The sequence below is a fragment of the Podarcis bocagei genome (assembly GCF_964188305.1).
Source record: "Podarcis bocagei genome assembly, chromosome: 8".
NCBI classification, from domain to species: Eukaryota; Metazoa; Chordata; class Lepidosauria; order Squamata; family Lacertidae; genus Podarcis; species Podarcis bocagei.
This window is the reverse complement of record NC_138133.1, coordinates 37,657,400-37,677,854: the sequence shown is the minus strand read 5'-3', so window position 1 is coordinate 37,677,854 and position 20,455 is coordinate 37,657,400. Positions and strand designations below refer to the sequence as shown.

Genomic DNA, 20,455 nt, shown 5'->3' with positions numbered 1-20,455 from the left:
CAGGAGAGGAGAATGCCCTTGTGGTCAGGTCCCATAGGCATCTGGTTGGGCACTGTGAGAACAGGACTAGATGGACCATGGGTTTGATCCAGCAGGCTCTTATTATGTTCTAATAATAAGCATTCTTTGTCCCAGTGATAAATTGTTACTCTTTAAGTGCTGGAAAAATGAGGTATAGAAGAATGAATTCCTTGCAAGAAATGGGGGGGGGGGAGTGCATTTGCTGTGCTGTGAACAAACTAGAAGGACCCGCCTAAATCTAAAACATCCCTTTAGCTCAAAATGACCAATTTATTATACAGCCCAAATCATGCTTTAGAACACGTGACGGTTATTATCCTGTGTGGTGACAAATTGCTTTTCTGTCTTATAAAGGAAAATAACAGTTTACAGGTTCAATAGTGCAAGTCATATTAAGCAAAGCCTGTCTGTATAAAGTAATAAATGCTGTATTAGTAAAGCCACTTCTTTAAATTAAGTCCCCAAATCAGAGAATGGAACAAGACTGACCTTGGATCTTGGTGGTGCTCGGATGTACCATTTACAATCAACTGCCTCGGTGTCCGAAGCTTTCCCTTCTTTCCCAATTTGCACAGATTCCACAATTCCTTCAGATCCTCCCATCTCAAACTCACAAACTGAGTAATAACAATAACAACAACAAAATCAAACCCAGTAAAGAAGGTGGAGGGGAAAGGAAATATATATTTATATATAGATATAGATATCTATATCTCAATTAAAATTTGAAGACTTCCAAGTGTTATGAAACACTGAACATACCAACCTGGCAATGGTTTCAAAACCCCAAGGTCCTTGAAATCCGGATCTTAAAATAAAATTAAGGAAGAAACAATTAATTTTTTTCTTCAAAAATTCAGTTGCAAACTAGCTTAGTCTTTATTTAGGTAACCCCCTGTAGAAAAGAGCTACTAATGTGCATTCAAGAATGTGACTTGCTTTTAAAGAACAAAGTCACCCACTGAAGGATAATGTAGCACAATAAATTGCTCAAACAAGCTGAATTTGATCCCCCCCCCCTTTATATGAACAACTGGCTGTGATAATACGTTTCCCCTCCTATGAAAATAACACTTGCTAAAAGAAGACTTAGCATTAAAGGCCAATTTCACCATTAACAGATTAGGCATTTAAATATATACCAACAATACAAATACAGTATGCTTCAGGGACAAGAAAGGATCCTTCAGAATTTTACCCACTTTGTAGACAATGCTTTGTTTAAATGACAGCCATATCAGTTACAAGAGTTGCAAAACTTACTTTCAGCTTTCGTTTATATTCAGAGAACAGGTTACAAATAGTAGATGTTTAATCTTGATACAGGATGAATGCAATGATCAAAACAGGCACAGGACTGAAATGTACAAGATAAGGGATCACCAATTCTGTAGTATTACAAGTGTGATTTTTCTTGGAACTTATGCTTCCACAGGAAGCGTTTGGAACAGGGGCAGCACTGATATGTAAAAGTCTTTTGAGACCACAAAGCTCTAACCATTTAATTGTCTTCTGATAGGGATCAAATGTTTAATTGATGCCTGCTGGGTCTCCAATTGGTCTCAAGAAAAAGAGTTTATGCCAGGAATGGATCTAGAGCTTTCTGGCGATATATGAGATAATGTGATGCTGGTGCTGAGATTTGCTAGCAAGGGTATGGGTTAAGAGGTTTTAGTGCATGGTGGAGAATCCTGTTGCCCATTACTTCAAGAAAGCAGGTGCTCAAGTTATGTAGAAAGGCATTCTCATCAATGACTGACTGCTTCAGAGACACAGAAAACCACCGATTTGCAAAAGCCTGGGTAGCCTCCAGAATGCTTTTAGAATGTTGTGAATGCTTTACCACTTAGAACTAATTTTATGCTTGCATTTTGAAATTGTTATAAGCAGCAGCCAGGTTTCAGGATACAGCATGAGGAAAAAAACCAAATCTGAAATATTTATAAATAAATATACATTTATTCACCTTTCTTCTTTGCAGGCATGTCTGATTTTTCACCTTCATAAGCAGCTATTCCTCTCCCCTCCCACCCCCCCATCACACACAAAAAATTGCTGGCCTAGAAAACTTGACAGAAATCTACTGGGATTCAGCCTACTAAAATTGATGATTAATACTTTTTAATTGGTTCAATGAGTTTATTAACTTTACATTGTTTGTCACCCGTCAGAATTACACTGCAGTATGTCAGCCTTGGAAATAATGTTTCAAAATGTGCAGATAAAGAAAATGCACATGTGCAATTATAGAAATTAGATACTGGAATCTGTTTAAGTAAGAACATACAGTACAATGTGATTATTGCATTTTATGCTTACTCTGCCTCCAAGCAGCTCAGTGTACCATACATGAGGCCATGCCGCCTCTGTCCGCACAACAACCTTATGGTGTAGGTTAGGTTGAAAGAAACTGACTTTATTTATTTATTTATTTATTTATTTATTTATTTATTCTTTCCATGCAATCTAGATACCAGTTGATTGTAAAAACAAAAAAGGAAACTCAAAGCAGTTGGTTTTTTTTAAAAAAAAGTCTTAACTCAAACCTTTCCAGTCAGATTCTTAGCTAAAGAGGGACTAGAATCCAGAACTGCCCAAAAACGCCACGCTGTCTCCTATACCACCATCACTACAAGTACCACTGAATCCTCTTTTCCCAGAAGCAGTGCTTAGTAATTTTAAAACTGTTTCCAGAGGGATTGCTGTGTTCTATCATCTGTGGACTGAAACAACACAATGGGTTTTGAATCACACTACATATGTGAATTGGCTTAGCACATGCCTGACAGAATGTCTGGGGGTTTTTTTTGTGAATGGCCACTGTGAATGGCATCTGTACTTTTCTGCATTTCATATCCTTCTGACCTCACTGTTTACGTCTCCCAGCTGTGTGTCTGTGCACCTGCTACTCACTTGATACTGAGCTACATGGACCAATAAACTGACACAGTTCTCTGTGCAGCAGCCAAAGCCTAATTCTTATCACTATAGTGCAATTCCACAATAAGGAAACAAAATAAAAACCTGGTAACGTCTGGAATTGCCAAACACATTTATTGGAAAGATCATATGATTTTTTTAAAGTTTTTTTAAAAAAATATTTATATGCGGCTTTTGTGGGGGAAACCCACAAAGTGGCTTACAACAATAAAAACTACAATCCAACATTACTAAAACCAGAATTCATAAAAACTACAATTATAGTATTCCAGCCTCTATTATAACAAAAATTAATCAGGAGACTCAGCTACATTAGTCAAAATACAGTGTTATAAATGTTGTAGAGCTGAAATAGCAACTCAATTATATTTTCAATTGTGAGCTTTACAATGGTTTTTTGAAGAGCATATTCAATGCATTTTTTATAGCTGTGCAGATCTAGCCAGAAAAGGCCAATTGAAACAAATGAGCATTTAAAGACTTCCCAAAATCTGAAGTGTAGCTGTTCACTGTCAATGTGCTGGGAGGGAACTCCAAAGGTCTTGTGGTCACCTACCTCACAGACCTGGGAAGTAGATACATAACTAGGGCCTCCGACTTAATATCAGGGTCCACATAGGATGATCTGACATGTCATCCTAGCAAATAGACAATTTTCTGGACCCTGCTACCAGAGTAAAGGGGACATTCCACACATCTTCCTTAAAGATAGGTGGTGCAACACCAAAGTGCACTTTTCAATTACACCCATCCTGTGCAAATAAAGTGAGAACTAGGCCATTGATGCCACTAGTGGGAACACTACTATATCCCATTCACTGAGAATGTGGCTATGTATAAGATCGGACCATCTATTTTCCATACCTTTAACAGGCAGAGCTACTTATGAAATCCTCCTCTGCTGAATTTCTTTCCATATTTGGGATTTCAATATTGCTGGGAACATTAATAAGAGGGGAACTGATTAATTTTGGTATCTGGGGTTTTCACTAAAACAAGTGCACATAAAAATTGGCTGATGCTGCTATTTTCAGGGGACTAATCTGCTGCTGTTTTCACATTTTCGCAGGAAATATGATATACTCCCATGGTGGGGGTAGCCAATGTGTTGCCCTCCAGCTATTATTGGATGACAACTCCCATCAGCCTAAGCCAGAAAGTCCAATGATTAAGGATGATAAGAGTTGTATTATGTAATATATGCATTACAGTGGTACCTCAGGTTACATACGCTTCAGGTTACAGACTCTGCTAACCCAGAAATAGTGCTTCAGGTTAAGAACTTTGCTTCAGGATGAGAACAGAAATCGTGCTCTGGCGGCGCAGCAGCAGCAGGAGGCCCCATTAGCTAAAGTGGTGCTTCAGGTTAAGAACAGTTTCAGGTTAAGAACGGACCTCTGGAACAAATTAAGTACTTAACCCGAGGTACCACTGTATTCACACACACACACACACACACACATATCTGGCATTTGGCACCTTTAAGAGAAACAGCTATGACCCAAGAGGCCAGATCTGAGTCACTGGTGTATCCTAGTGGGAGAAATTAGATTCTATGCAGGCAGACTCTTGGACCTCACTAATAATAATGTCTGATTTACCATTCACTCGGTTTTCCATGAGTTCCTGCATAAGCAGCACAAAACAATACATATCTACAACCACTTCTGCAGGACATCATGTTGGATACTCCTGTCCATGGTGCTGGAATGCACCATGAACACCCTCCCTCTTTCTCTTAGAATGGCAATGGCTCTCACCTGAGAGGTGCTGGAACTGAGTTCTGACAAGTTCCCCCTGTAAAAAAGCCTTGCTCCTGTCCTACAGGAAGGAAAAACTTGTCAAAATAGTTTATTCAAAGGCTCTTGTCAGAAGGTTATTTTTTGTTTATTTATTTATTTACTTGTTTTTAAACTCTGCAGTGGGTCAGGGTTCTAGCTACTGGAAAAGAATAACAACCAGAGTGAAGAAATGTGTCAATTGCAAGGAAACTGTGGTTGTCCTATCTTATAATAGTTGGAGGTCTGTTAAAAAATAAAAAGTCAGGAGGGTAATCTGGGTTATAACCTGACAAATTTGCCTGCCTGCAGCCCATTAACAGGAATACATCACGGCTGAAGCCAGTGAATCCTGGCCTACAGGAACTGCATTTCCCCCCTCTAAGTTTCCACTGCATAATTATAACTATTTCAAGCCCTGACAGCTCCCGAGAGACCAGCACAGTAGTCATGCAGTTTGTGAACATCTGCATTGCTGTATCAATGGTGAAATATAAATAGACAGGGAGAGATCACTGAGTGCAATAGAAGTCAACTTTTCCACATCAACCACACAGTAAAGGAAAATACCACTGCAGCACATGTGAATATATTGGCCCTCAGCACCACAGCAGGATTTTACTTCATCTAATGAATTGCTTAGCAGTGAGCATAGCACGAGATAGGCAGAAATGAAGGCCCGACTATAGACTGGCTCACAATGCCATCTAGTCTCATCCTGGTACATCGCAAAAGTCTGCTGCTCTGACTTATGGGCCACCAATGACCTAACATATGCAACAATGACTTACAGTTAATAATGCCACTGAGTAGGTCAAGAAGTGGCCACGATGATGAACTTATCTGACTTGCTGCATAATACATGCCTGAGGAGTTCACCCATCATCAAAAGCAACCAAAGTCAGAGCAAAGGCTCATTTGTCCCAGCAGGGCTTTAATTAAATCCTCCGTCTGGAAGCAAGGAAGCTGCTTGGCCTGATTTTCAAAGGCATTTGTAAAATATGTTCGTTATTTTGAGGAAACAAACCATAGCTGCCCAGAACACTTTTTAATTTTTTTGCCGTTTCAGGACTTGATGTTATTGCAAAAGGCTATTTGTTAAAACCAAGGATGCCTTGAACCCTATAAAAAACAAATCCAAAACAATGCCTGTAAGCATAGACTGGTAAACTAGGGAAGAAATTGCATACAATATAGCTAATTACTTATGGTTGACTTGCTGTGTGCAATTCAGTTAAGTACTGACCATAAGTCATTTGATGTGGACACACCACAAAGAGCCCTGGCCAACTGAGAACTTTCCAGTGTATAAAGCCATATAAAACATGTATTTTAAAACAGGTGTTTTTAAGCACTACAGCAACAATAATGTACACTTAGGGTTGCCATACTGATTGATTAGTTGGGTTTTATCAAGTTTTGATTAACAGTTCATTTCTAGGCTCAATTCCAGCTGTTGAACCCAAATAGGCCCCAAATATCTGAAATACCACTTCTTTCTATATAGGCCCTTTAGTGTGCTAAGATCAATGGAAAGGGTCTCTTGGTAGTTCCACTGCCCTCAGAAGTTTGGGTGGTGGTGACCCAGGAGAGGGCATTCTTTGCAGCAGCCTCTAATTTGTGGAATTCCTTCCCCACAGAGGTATGTTTGGCACCTTCATTAGAGTTTTTGGTCTATGCTGAAGATAAACCTATTTACCCTGGTAGATACATTCTGTTGTACCATTAATAGGTCCCAATTTCCATTGTCCTTTTTTTTAAAAAAGGAAGCCTTCACCCCTTGTAGAATCAGAAATATAACGCCAGATATACAGAGCCTATTCTGCTCACCATGGTTTCCCCGGTAGTGATGTATGGAAGTGAGAGCTGGACCATAAAGAAGGCTGATCACCGAAGAATTGATGCTTTTGAATTATGGTGCTGGAGGAGACTCTTGAGAGTCCCATGGACTGCAAGAAGATCAAACCTCTCCATTCTTAAGGAAATCAGCCCTGAGTGCTCACTGGAAGGACAGATTGTGAAGCTGAGGCTCCAATACTTTGGCCACCTCATGAGAAGAGAAGACTCCCTGGAAAAGACCCTGATGTTGGGAAAGATGGAGGGCACAAGGAGAAGGGGACGACAGAGGACGAGATGGTTGGACAGTGTTCTCGAAGCTACAAACATGAGTCTTAACAAACTGTGGGAGGCAGTTAGAAGACAGGAGTGCCTGGCATGCTCTGGTCCATGGAGTCACGAAGACTCGGACACAACTAAACGACTAAACAACAAAGTCTGCTCACTCATTTTGTGAGAAATGAGCCTACTCTCACCAAGCATCATTTTTAGCTGATTAGTAAAATCACAGCTATGATTGAAATTTAGGGGGGCAGTGCTAGCTGTGTGGTTTTTAAAAAGTTGTTTAAAAAGGCTGGCAGATCAGGGGTTACTTAAGTCCGGTTACTATGATAGGGTGAGAGAATACAACTCTGCAGACTAATCCAGTACTGTTATTTAGTCTGTTTGGTATGCAAGAAGATTTACTGGCTGCGTACACACCATATACATAGCTGTCAAGTGTCCCTTATTTGAAGGGACAGTCCCTTATTCCAGCGCCATGTCCCGCTGCTGTCCCTTATTGATGGATGTCCCTTAAATGGTGTCCCTTAAATTTCAGAGGAAGCAACTCCTCTCCCTCCCTCCCTGCCAGCCAGGGAGGAGGGAGGCTCCAACTGTGTTGCTTGGCTGTGTTGCTCACCCAATAAGAAGTCTAAGAACGACTGTGGGGTGGAGCTTGCATGCCTTGTGTGTGGCTAGTTAATGCAAGCTGAGAGGGGATTTGAATGCGGGATGCAATTTTGTTGCACGTGCTGCTGCAAACTTTGCAGTGCAAAGCCAGGCCGGGGAGCCATCTTAAGTTGAGGCTGCATAGGCCTTGTGGTGCATGTGATTCAGATTCTATTCAGTTGAACCTCTGGTTACAAAGTTGGTTGGACAGTGTTCTCGAAGCTGACCAGACTGCAGGAGGACAGGAAGACTGGAGTGCCTGGAGCAGGTGAGGCTGCAGGTCTCTTATTTTGGCTACTGGTCCCTTATTTTCGAGGCTGCTGGTCCCTTATTTTCAAATCTGTAAGTTGACAGCTATGACCATATAGCATATTTAAATACAGAATATTCCCCCCCAAGAGTTCTGGGAACTGCAATTTCCCTTCATAGCACTATAATTAATGTTTTATGTTTTATTATGTTTTTATATCTGTTGGAAGCTGCCCAAAGTAGCTGGGGCAACCTAGTTAGATGGGTGTGGTACAAATAATAAAATTATTATTATAAATCCCAGTACCCTTCACAAAATGCAGTTCCTGGAAATCTATTGGGGGGTGCTTTTAATGTATAGTGTGTATTCAGATATTGTGAATGTATGTCAACCCTGCAGTCCAGACCACTGTTATTACTCTTGGCATGTAAACAACCCAGGGAAACTGGTGTCTGTAGATGCAGTCGTGACCTTGAAGTCTTCCCTAGCATTCCCAAAGTCTCTAAGCCCCCAACCCCAACTTATTGCCCCTTTGCTTATCAGGTGGTGAGAGTTTACTCCCTTGAAAAGTACATAGCTGAAGGAGGAAGTTGGAAGAATGGCGCCATTTTCCTTTCTCTTTCAGCTCTCTGTGATTTTCAAGGCTCAGATTAATTCTACTGGATCTGACGTTTACCCATGTCCCTTGGAAAAGCGAAGTTTGGGTGCATGTGTATTTCCTGTATTTCATTGGAGGAGGGCTGTTCCAAGGAATGGGGGAAAGATGTAACCAGAGGGGGTGATGTCCAAGGCAATGACTCAAAAATCCAAATTTGCCGAGGGACCTATGAGGGTTGGCAAACTCTCTCTTAGCCTGGCCTTTTAAGAAGAGCAAGTTCTCTAGTTCTCCATCTTGTCCAAATGGAGAAGTCATGTCTCCCCTCCTATACAGATGCAGAGGAAAGACTGGCAGGGAAGTTGGACAACTTTGACAATCTTCTTCTTCTTTAGTGATCACTCGTAACTGAGTAAGATTGTCTTCCATAAACATGGTTTTAACAGTGAGTCCGTAAGTGACTTTTGAGGCCAATTCTGGATCCACACGTCCTTCCACAGACCACCAGCATTACACTTTCCATTTTTAACTTTTGGAATAGAGTAGTTGGACAACTTTGACAATAGTGAACAATGACAGTCCCATCTCCCAGTTTTCCAAAGATGTTAAAGTCAGTCTCCTGAAATACGTGCCTGCCTTGTGATTCGTTCAGCCTAGCAACTTGTCCCTCAAGGCCTCCTGGGCACACAGGATCATAAGTATCAATACGGTTCCTGTGTTCTTTTGTCCCTCATCCACCTACCATCATCAGAGGTGGCCATAAGAATGTGTTTTGCTACGTTATGCCTAATATATAATCAGACCAATATTCTGGTTTGGTGTTTTGTTTTGTTTTGCTTCTGCTTCTGCATAGGTGTACACAGCCACTACTTCTCCATCTTCTATCCCTCCTCCTCTTTTTATACTCCCCCTTAAACAAATTGCTTAGTTATATTTCTGGGCACACTCAAGGGTGGTTTGGTTCTCCCTGATCCCAGACTGCTTAACTTTTCTACACTGGTGGTATAAATTGCCTGGGAGATCAGTAGGGTTGAGGGACTGAAGCAGCCAGGTAGTACACTTAGAATTTGGCAGGCAGTCTCCACTACTCCCAAGTAGACCACTGTGGCTCAATGGGACTTCAGCACCCCTAGGCCTAGGTGCAGCAGGCAGTGGGGAGGACAGAGAAGTAGGACAGGTTACACATTGCTAATGAGCTACCCCACTGGGTTGTCACTGAAGTGTGGTGTTGCTGTCCTTCACAATGCCAAGCCATCTGATTTTATTTTATTTTGCTGATAGAACATTTCTGACATAAGTCTGGGTTTACTGCCTACCTACATAACATTTAACAGAAGATTCTGCCATTTTTTAAATTAAACAATCATTCATTTTCAACATAGTATTTAATAAGAAGAACAAAATGCAATACATAATGCTAATTTCTATGATGGAGCTTCTTCCTACCCAAGAGAGATTTAAACTTCCTCAGTTATATAAATCTTTTCTTAGTTCCTGCATTAATTTAGAGTGACTGTATTGAATTAAATTGTCCAGGTCCTGGAACTGGGGGGATTTTAAGGGCCAATTATTACCCACTCCCAATGCTACCATTAAAAAGCTTCACAGTCCCCAATCTGCTGCATTTCCCTAAAAAAAACCCAAAACAACAACACACAAGCAGAAACAACCACATGTGGTTTGTCATAATTGCTGAATAGTGCTTTAAAATGCTGCGACAGAAATTTCTACCACTTCTCCCCTTTTGATCATTTTCTAACAGCGCGGGGTTTTTATTTACAGCCAAAAATACCTACCACAAGTACCTAAGATCACAGTAAAGCCCTTTGAAATCAAGCTACCGCTCAGTTGCATGCAGAAGTGTCTTGTTCAACTGACCTAAGGAAACCACATATCATACTTTTATCCCAGCAAAATCATACCAACTGTCTCCCACTGTTGTTCCTCAGAGCTAGTATTCAGAGGCACACAGCTGTCCTGACTAGCACTCATAGATACATTATGAGTTCATGAGTGCATCTCACCCATTCAAAAAAACCTGAAGTGTTTTCAGAGGAAAGTGAAAAAGATGCTGAGGAGGTTGAAGGCAAAGCCCGGTGGGAAATGGTTGATGTACTTGCATATGTTTATTCTGGAGAAGAGATGGTTAGAGGTGATGCGGCAGCTATCTTAACATATTTGAAGAGCTGTCACATAGATGATGGAATTAATTTGTCTTATGTTGCTTCCGAGAGTGAAACCCAAACGGATAGGTTCAACTAACAAGAAACGGGATGTAGACTAAACATTAGGAAGAACTTGCTGATGGTAGGAGATCTTCATCAGTGGGAAAGGCAGTCATGGAAGGTGGTAGACTCTTATTTGTTAGCTTAGCAGTTATTAATCAGAGGTTGAATGGCCACCTATCAGGGATGCTGCATTGGCAGGCGCTTTAACTAGATGACCTCTTAAGTCCCTTCTAATTCTATGATAAGAGCTGTTCAACAATGAAACAGACTCCCTTGGGTAGTGGTGGACTCTCCTTTTTTGGAGCTTTAGTTGAGATTCCTGCATTGCAGGGGGTTGGATTAGATGACCCTTGAGCTCCTCGCAACTCTACAATTCTATGATTCTATAAGTTATACTCATAGCATAGTAAAGGTAAAGGTACCCTTGCCCGTACGGGCCAGTCGTGTCCGACTCTAGGGTTGTGCGCCCATCTCACTTAAGAGGCCGGGAGCCAGCGCTGTCCGGAGACACTTTCGGGTCACGTGGCCAGCGTGCCGAAGCTGCTCTGGCGAACCAGCACCAGCGCAGCACACGGAAACGCCATTTACCTTCCCGCTGTAAAGCGGTACCTATTTATCTGCTTGCACCCGCGGGTGCTTTCGAACTGCTAGGTGGGCAGGAGCTGGGACCGAAAGACGGGAGCTCACCCCGCTGCGGGGATTCGAACCGCCGACCATGCGATCGGCAAGTCCTAGGCACTGAGGTTTTACCCACAGCGCCACCCGCATCCCTCACTCATAGCATACCCATCCAAATAAATGGACATGAGTAGGAAGTCCAGCCTTCATACACTGTAACCATAAGCAATTACGCTGTGTACACATTTAAAGCACCTTCTCTCTCCCCCCACCCCCTGGCAAAAAAGAAGAATTCTGGGAACTGTAGTTTGTTAGATCTCTGATGGTTTTTGGCTTAGCTTATCTTCCGAACTAGGACCCATGCTTAAACTCCCTTCTCACTAACCATGAACCAAAAGTAACCAGTAACCAAAAGTCCCAGCTCAGAGGACATTGGCTTAACTCAGTATGGCATAGCATTAAAAAGAATAACAGCTGTGATCTCCTTTCCAGGAGCCTTCACCTTTTCAAAGCCTTCGGAAGCCATTGTTTGGCTTCCTGTGCCTTGTGAACCAGTTCAATAGGAAACATAGTGCTGCCATTGATGTGATGTGGTCCCATCACGCTGTTGTAGGGACCAAAATAGTTAAATCATTTAGTTAAGTTGTCTTGAAGAGAAACTGCTAGGTGGAAAGAGGGCAAAGCCATGTTTGATGTTATTGGAAGGGAGTAAGCAGGCTAATGTTACAGATAAGGAAACATTCAGAGTCATCAGGAGACTTGGAAAATGCAACAAATCATGCTGTAGACGCTTCAAAGAGAAATGCAGATTAAGCACTCTTGCATAGCTGGTGGTGTAAAATATGGTAGCAACAAAAGGGACTAACTGCACATGTCAAAAGGTGTAAATTGCTAATTGGTTAGTGTCACTTAAATGATGCTTTATGGCTGAATAAACTAACATAATGAAGGGAGGGTTTGATGATTTTACACTGCTGTATTTATGTGCGTACTGAGTTTAATTCTATTGTAGAGACTTCTTTATAGTGAGTTCTACTTTGCACATGCAATCAATAAACATCATTGAATTCTTTATCTTGTTATTAACCTTCAGTAAGGGAACCTTCTAATTTCCCTTACAGTTTACTCCAGCATTCACAGACTGACTCACAGAGTGGGACTTGATTGTTGTTTTTGTATTATACTTTACAAGGCGGAAAGATACACGAAACATGTAGTGGCAACAGCTTAGTCTTTCTTGCAACAGCTAGTTTCATTATTTCATAAAAGAAATAATAATCCCCTCCTCCGGTTCTTAAGAAAAGAAAGAAGATAATTTGAAGTTTACTAATAAGGGATCAGAACCAACTTTTGGGTTGCAGTTTTGTAGGGTACGGTTGCACTATACTAATTCCGCTGGGTTGAAAATCAGACCTGACACTTTACACTTCAAAATGTGGGAGGGGACACATAGGTATCAAATAAAAACTGTACAGAAAAAAGAGAAAACATTTGTGAATGGCTGCTTAGTAATGCTAACATGGAATTTTTAAAAGTATCAAGGCATGAAGCTTTTGATGCAATGGGAGCGGTAGGTTACGCATTTAAAGTACAGCCATTTTAGTTAGAAGTAGCTATTTCTGACCTACATTCAACAGTACTTAGCAGCATCAACGGCTGGTTCAGAGCCGTAGGGACAACTGAGCTTGGCTCTCCCATAGTTTTAAAGAATGGCAACTGTGGGCAGAAAAGATTAAGGTCAGGGCTACTAGAGCAATAGAGGTGTGGAATTTTAACCTTTTTCCTTCCTCACTATTTTCCTTGTAGAAAAATGTGATCTGTGTGTCATGCATCCACGAAAATGCTATCTGTATATCAGCCAACAAAGAAAGCAGCAGTAGGAGGAGGGACACATATTTCAACTAAGAAAGCATGCTGGTGTAAATTAAGCTGTTGTAAAGAAACCCCAAACCCAAACCCTGTTCAGCGGTGGAGCATAAAAATGCACATCCCGTATCAGTGGAGGGAAATAACATGCTTAATATTAAGGGACATTGCTTTGCAAAAATGTGTTTAATAAGAGTGTTTTGTTTTTGTTTATAAAAAATGCAAAACTGATGTGGGAATATTGAGAACTGAACTTAATTGAAACTGAAAGAAATTGAGATGCAACAGATGGATCAGGGCACTGGGATCATGCCCCATTTTTATTTATAATATGTGTGTTTGTGTGTGTTTTGTTTCTTTGCTACCACCAACAAAATACATGGCATCTTAGTGGGGCAGAATGCTTGGGGTGCCAGATCAGGGCTTGGCCACCCCTGCCCTAGCACATGTCTAAAAACATAGGAAGCTGCTGCCTTATACAAAATCAGACCAGTGGTCCATCTATCTCCTCATTTTTTATACTGACTGGCAGTGGCTCTTCAGAGTTTTAGGCAAGTTTTTCCCAGTCCTACCTGGAGATTCCAGTGATTGAACCTACATACAAGGAAGATGCTCTGCCATTGAACTACAGTCCTTCCCCACAGCTCAGATACATTATCTGTTAGTTGTGTTGTCTAACAAAGAACTGCAACAAAGCAAATCAATCCCAATTCTACTGGGAAGGAAAGGGGTGAGGAAGAGCAGTGGTTGTTGTAGTATGTCAAAGTTTTAAGTTCCTACTGATTTCACTAAAAGCAAATTTCCCAATTTCCAATTACACTGTTGGCTCCTTCCACAAATCAATTAAACTGGCCTATTTGGATTTAAGCTGATTCTACAGGCTACAGTGGAACGAATTCAGCTAATTCAAGTATCCAGTTTAATTGGTTCACGGACCAGGCTGGATATCGATAAAACCCCATCAAAAAAGTTACTAGAGAATCAATTATAATAATTATTTTCCTGCAGGAACATGAAGTCCTTTAAACTGGCAAGGACAGACTATCCTGTTCCTTTTCGCCTTTATTTCAACGTTGAGGATTGAGGTAGTGAACGTTAACCTGAGAATGAAGGAAGGGTGGAAGGGATTGATGAGCAGCAAATCGTATCCACTCCAAAGTATGACATACAGATGAGGGTGCAAGTGGGTGCAAAAAGGGGGTGAACTGGGCATTTATTTCAACAAAACCACCAATTCTGCATGCTAAGGAGGCAGAAAAATAGTAGATTAAGGAGCAATCCTATGCACAAGAATGTGATGTAAAGTAAACTAGTATCAGTTAGGAGTAGACCAGATCCAAACCCTGTTCAGTAGTAAGACTCCTGCTGCTGCTCTGCCTAATCCTGGCTACTGTGTGGGCACAAACCTTTAAAATAGTGGTCTATGCCAGGTCGCCAGATTACATGACTGAGCTGAACTGGCTGGGATCCGGCCGAAGTCCTCCCTTTCTGTCCCACTACGCTCCATTTTGGGGATCTATGCCAGCCTTGCTCACCCAGCTTTGAACCAGGATGAGCAAATTACACTGGTGTTCTAGCTAAGATGGGGATGGGGACATAACGCCAGCTGAGCCATGAATCAGTCAGCTGAGGTAGAGATCCACTGCATCCTAAGCAGCTCATCCCAGTGGGTCTTGCTGTAGGATTGCCTCCTTAGTCAGATGCCAACTCATGGTTAGAACCCAAGCACACCCAAACCGAACATTCTCATGTGTGCAAAAGACATCTATTTTTGAGTCAATTCAGCTGAACGACAAACAAAAACTAGACTTCTAACACTCTCATTCCAGCACAGTTAAGCTGAAGTATGTACTAGTATTTTAGCCAATGTTAGGCTTTTCAAATTCAGTTTAAATCCATGCCCTTCAACTGAACAGGCTGCACCAGACTTGAAAGCTGCTATTTCAAAATCAGCTGTTCCAAAAGATCACTATTGGGTCAGAAGAGCAAATAATTTCAAGAATGAATCAATCTGAATTAACGCATTGCTATTCCTGTTTCAACAGATAAGACAAAAATCACAACAAAATGTTTTAATTATTACAAAACTATGAGACAGGTTCCTTTTAAGATTGCCTTTCAGGTCCCTGAAAGATTTCTTTTTTTGTTATTAATGTGATTATAACTCATATCAATCAAAACACTATTAACAGGCCTAAGAATTGAATCTGACATACACTTTCTGTAAATTCTCAATGTTGCTTATTTTCAGGTTAATATAAGTAGGATCAGGCTGTACTTCTGCTTTAGAAACCAGAACATCTATGATTTTCAGGGTGCACAGTTAGCCCTCATGAGCTTGTGACCAAACCCTACTTAAAGATTAATTGCTTTATTGATATTTATCTATTGTCAATATAAGTTCTGGGGACTTTTTTTTAGTTCATGGAAGCTTTACCTATATATTAATAAATACTATAATAAATAAGTTTTATTGAACTCAATAGAACTTACTTCTGAATAAGCATGCATAGATTTGCACTGCTTAACATCTTTGAGCAAGGTATTTACGGGGAGATCTACATATTGCCTTGACAAATCCATTCTCTCAAACAGTGATTTGCTAAGATAATTCACAAGATGTTTCCCTTGACACATGGCTGGGCTAGTTCATTGGATCTCACCTTGGGGAAGATGAGTAACAACAGCATTGCAGAGGAGAGTCAGTGGGGGGGGGGGCGGGGTTAAGATAAGGTTACCGGATTTTTTTTCAATGAATCCGCGGACACTTTTCAACTTCATTAGGAATGATAGGATTTTGTATGGGGACTGATTTGTAAATCCAGGGACTGTCCCTGGGAAATGGGGACATCTGGTAGCCTTAGGTTAAGAACACCCTGAAAAGACTGCCCCTAAAATGCATGTTGCAAGAGAAACATGGTGTTCAGGATCCTTTGTATCTTCTTATATGAATTTATTTGAAACTTATTTGTATTTCTGCCTTACAAAATCTATATTTTATATAGGTTGATTCAAATTTGCTTAATCTAACAGGGCTTGTTTCCATCAACTGAAAAAAGTTATGGTTTTTCTATGTGTTCAGATAAATTCTGTTCTGCATTACTTACCAAATTATTATTTTGTGGTCTCAGCTGACTGGATGCTACCCTCTTGATGTGCTACCCTGATGGAAGATAGCGTTGTTTATAACCACTTTCCCTTCCCAATTCTGGAGTTTGCTGTCCATCACATTAGCCAATATGATGCTGTTCACATAAAAACCACATCCTTCTTACCACTCTCCTGTGAAAAATATGCTAGAGCAGGGGACAGGCTTTGCAGGATCAGAACTACTTAAGCTTGGCTTCAAATCACTTATGTTCTGTTTATTTTCTACCATGCACAGAATAAGGGGAATTACAGTAACAGATGTACAATATGCATTTACTTTGGAGGGTCAAAGAACACATTTTTCACAGTTCCACAGCACATCTTCTTAGAAATTCTTCTCTGTCTCTCAAGGGATGGAAACACTTCAGCAATGATGAAATGTCCAAAGCCAAACAACAGGAGAGAAGGAAGGTGCTCAGTTGGTTGTATTGCAGGCCTTAAAATGATAAATCATAATCACACAAACTGTCAGAACAGTCTAGCCTGGCTATCAGAAGTCTTACTTGAGCAAGAAATATACTCTTTTTTTCTTGAAGCAGAAGAAAATCTGGAGACAGCTAGTTATCTAATCAACCAACAGCCTGCATGCTTGTCACAGATAGCACTAAGATGATGTTACAGGACAGGAAGACATGACAAGATCCACCAGGAAGAAATGCCCATGTAATTGAAAATACCAAAACACACACACACAGACATTTCTGTCTAGATGTTTGCAAGCATATCAAACACTAACACAAAGATTCATGAGGAATCATTATCGAGAAGTAGCATATGCCGTATAATGGTGGTTTTTCGTATGTCTATACATCATTGTTTTTAATTTCAGTCATAAAGGAAGCATTTGCTCTTCTAAATGAATGAAAAGTCTTCCGGCCTTAGAAATTGTAATTGTTAGCATTGTTGTAATTGATTATTTAGGTTATTTGAACTGTGATTTTGTCAGTTTTTTAATGGAATTTGTTAACTGTAATGTAATACTGATGTGAACCCACTTTGAGTATAGTTAATTGCAAAGAGGAGGGGGAATAAATAAGCATGATGTGACTTGATAACCTTATTATATTTTATTATATATTGTAATATATATACAGTGGTACCTTGGGTTAAGTACTTAATTCGTTCCGGAGGTCCGTTCTTAACCTGAAACTGTTCTTAACCTGAAGCACCACTTTTGCTAATGGGGCCTCCCGCTGCCACTGCGCCGCCAGAGCACAATTTCTGTTCTCATCCTGAAGCAAAGCTCTTAACCCGAGGTACTATTTGTGGGTTAGTGGAGTCTGTAACCTGAAGCATCTGTAACCTGAAGCGTATGTAACCTACTAGCTAACCATGACAAACACAGAAATCTTTCCTGGCTGGCCTATATAAAAAGCCTTCACATATAAAAACTATCTGGAGTGCACAGCAGTATACCTCTGAATTGCTGGGAACTGCAGGTGGGCAGAGTGCTGTTGCACTCAAATCCTCTTCAGTTCCTGCTTGCAGGCTTTTCACGGGTTGTCCACTTTGAGAACAGGATGATGGACTAGATCAGGTCCAGCTTTTCATGCTAAGTAGGCCGCAAGAGTACTTCAACATGGAACCTGCAGGCCACACACTGCTATGTTACACAAGGGGCACATGAAGACAAAAGATGATGCCCCCTAACTTTCCTAAAGCTGTATAAGTGAGGTCCTGGGCTTTGGGAAGGAGGTGTGAGGCTCTGGCAGAGTCCTAGAGTCTTCCCACCTTCTTCCCAAAGTTGGGAAAGCACTAACTAGGCTTTAGGAAGGAGGCTAGAGGACTCTAGGATGCTGCCAGGCACACATCTTTCCAGCTGGTTCATTCAGTCCAAGGCAAATATTTCTGTACCCCTTACAACAGACAACAGCTAGCTTTCTCCCTCAGTTTGCTGGTTGGCAGACTATTCCTAGGAAGATTTGACACCTCAGCAAGAACAAGCTTGTAAGTGCTTTTGAATGAATGGTGGAAAATAAGTTTGTGGATGCTTGTAAATTGTTAGTGAGCTCTGTTTTGGGGGCAAACCTGCATGCATGGTGGAGGTGATCACCCCAGAAGCTATAGAGTAGAAGGGAAGAAAAACTTTGCTCAAGAAGCTCTGGCTCGTGGCTGAAGGAGGCCTGAATGTCTGTCTTCAGCGCAGAACTTTTTACAGGTTTTTGTCCTATGACTTATTCGTTTTCAGCACAGAACTGATTTTGTAGAAAGAGAAAGTGGGGAAAGAGAAAGGGACAAATCAAAATGCATAAAATCGGGAATGTCAAGGGTGATTAGAAAAAAAAAAAGACAGCATCTTAGTCCTGGAGCTAATTTTCACTTAACTTTTATTTTTCCTAGTTTCAAGTTTTTATAATAGATTTTTGATGGAGTTAATCTGGCATAGCATGGCTGTGCTGGGAACCTGCCAACTCAGCCAGAGATCTGCCGAACCCAGTGCATCTTGCCATAGGATTGCTCCCTAATACATTGGTACCTCTGGATACAAACAGGATCCGTTCCGGAGCCCCGTTCACATCCTGAAGTAAACTTAAGACATGACTGCGTGTCTGCGCATGTGTGTGTTGCGTTTTGTTGCTTCCGCTCATGCGCGTGACATCATCTTGAGCATCTGCGCATGTGCAAGCAGCGAAACCCGGAAGTAACACGCTCCATTACTTCCAGGTCGCCGCGGAGTGCAACCCAAAAATATTCATCCTGAAGCTGCTTCAACCCGAGGTATGACTGTACCTGATAAATATCTTCATGCAGTTTGACAGTTTAACAGACATTAGACAAGTTGTCACTGCAATATATATTGCAATCAGTGACAAATTAATATGGAATTAGAAAGTCAATCAGTGCTAAGATGCACCAAAAAGCATGTATGTGAGAGTCTAAAAGATGTGTTTGCTGCTTATATGGTACAGAAATTAAGACAAGTACCGTAACTTACAACAAGCTACACACATGTAGAATAACATGCAATACTATATCACCATTTCACATGCAACTGAGTGCAGCATGCCATGCACAAAACCATATAGAAAAAAATCACATGCAAACACACATGTCTGGCTGGGATGAGATTTGGAGGCACAATCTGACACAGGTAAAATGTAAATGTGAAGTAATTCATTTTTATGGGCTGCTTTTATTGATGTTTAATGTGCATTTTTTGGCAGATGTGTAGCAATCTGGCACTTGCAACCGTGAGTCCCAATATATCACACAGGAACATGCACAGTGACAAGTCACACACAAACAGATGAAGCAACACATTACACGCAGACACACAGAACAATACAATACACACACACACAGTCGCCTGGTCAGCGAAATTTTTTCTTTTTTTCTTTTGGAGACCATGTTTCATCAGGCAAAAATGAAGAAAATCCCATATTCTTATTGTCTTTTGCCCAAATACGTTGTGTGCCTATACCTGAAAAGTGAATTAGAGCTATATTCTTTTGGCTAAAGATAAACCCATCCGTTCATACTCTAACCACATCAAAATCCTGTAGAAATATTATTATCTTAATGTATATCAGAAGAAGCTGTGAAGGAACAGAGCAATATTCTCTGTAGAGATTCAAATTTTCTCCGGTCTATCTCCCAGAAGATTTTATCACATCAGCTGAGTAACTTCAGTGTTTTCCATTTGAAAGCAAAATTTACGTTTAAAGGAGCATGCTGTGCTTTTACCTAATGTATTCAGCTTCATCTGTAGGCAAATTCCCCAGGAAAGTACCACCAAGAGGCTTCCTACATTTTCTTGTGTGTTCTTCATTTCTCCCAATTGTTGTCAAATAGTTCTGTGCTTTGATTCTATCCTTGCAGAGAGTTAGGGCAGCTTCACAATGAACCAGTAAATCCAACGGCTGCATGTGCACTAGCGTTATATCGGAGTTTCTTTAAGCAACCTTGTAAAATTTGAACAACGTGCACATTTATTAAAAGCATTTTCACACTGCTCTTCAGCCCCAAAGGGTCTCAAAGTGGCTTACAAAGATTAATAATAAGACTGTCCTTGCCCTTAGGCTTACAATGCAAAAGACATGCAGCAAAAAGAAAGGGGATGGGCAGAGGAGGAGAAAAACTCAGGCACTGATTCTTAGTTACAAAGTTCTTATAATGTCCACCAGCTGAAATGAAAATCGTTCTGGCTGAGAGTGTTCTCAGATGTATATAAAGGGTTAAGGATGGATGAGAAATGCATTTTAAATGTATTTATACATTTCGTTTGGTGGTTCCAACCCAATTG

The 20,455-nt window shown here is 40.8% G+C and overlaps 1 protein-coding gene across 3 annotated transcripts in view; it reads right to left on the bottom strand.

Annotated features, from left to right (window-relative positions):
- NETO1 (neuropilin and tolloid like 1) overlaps positions 1-20,455 on the bottom strand; it is a 113,576-nt gene that overhangs the window by 46,222 nt on the left and 46,899 nt on the right. For 2 of the 3 annotated variants that reach the window (XR_014010901.1, XM_081205620.1), the window contains exons 5-6: positions 788-829; positions 511-638 (exon numbers count right to left, since the gene is read on the bottom strand). The exons of the other annotated variant lie outside the window; for it this stretch is intronic. Coding sequence is in view for 1 of the 2 variants with exons in the window: in XM_081205620.1 (XP_081061746.1) it covers positions 511-638; positions 788-829 (170 nt within the window). In the remaining variant the exon portion in view is untranslated. The remainder of the gene's footprint in view (positions 1-510; positions 639-787; positions 830-20,455) is intronic. 3 annotated transcript variants of the gene reach the window in all.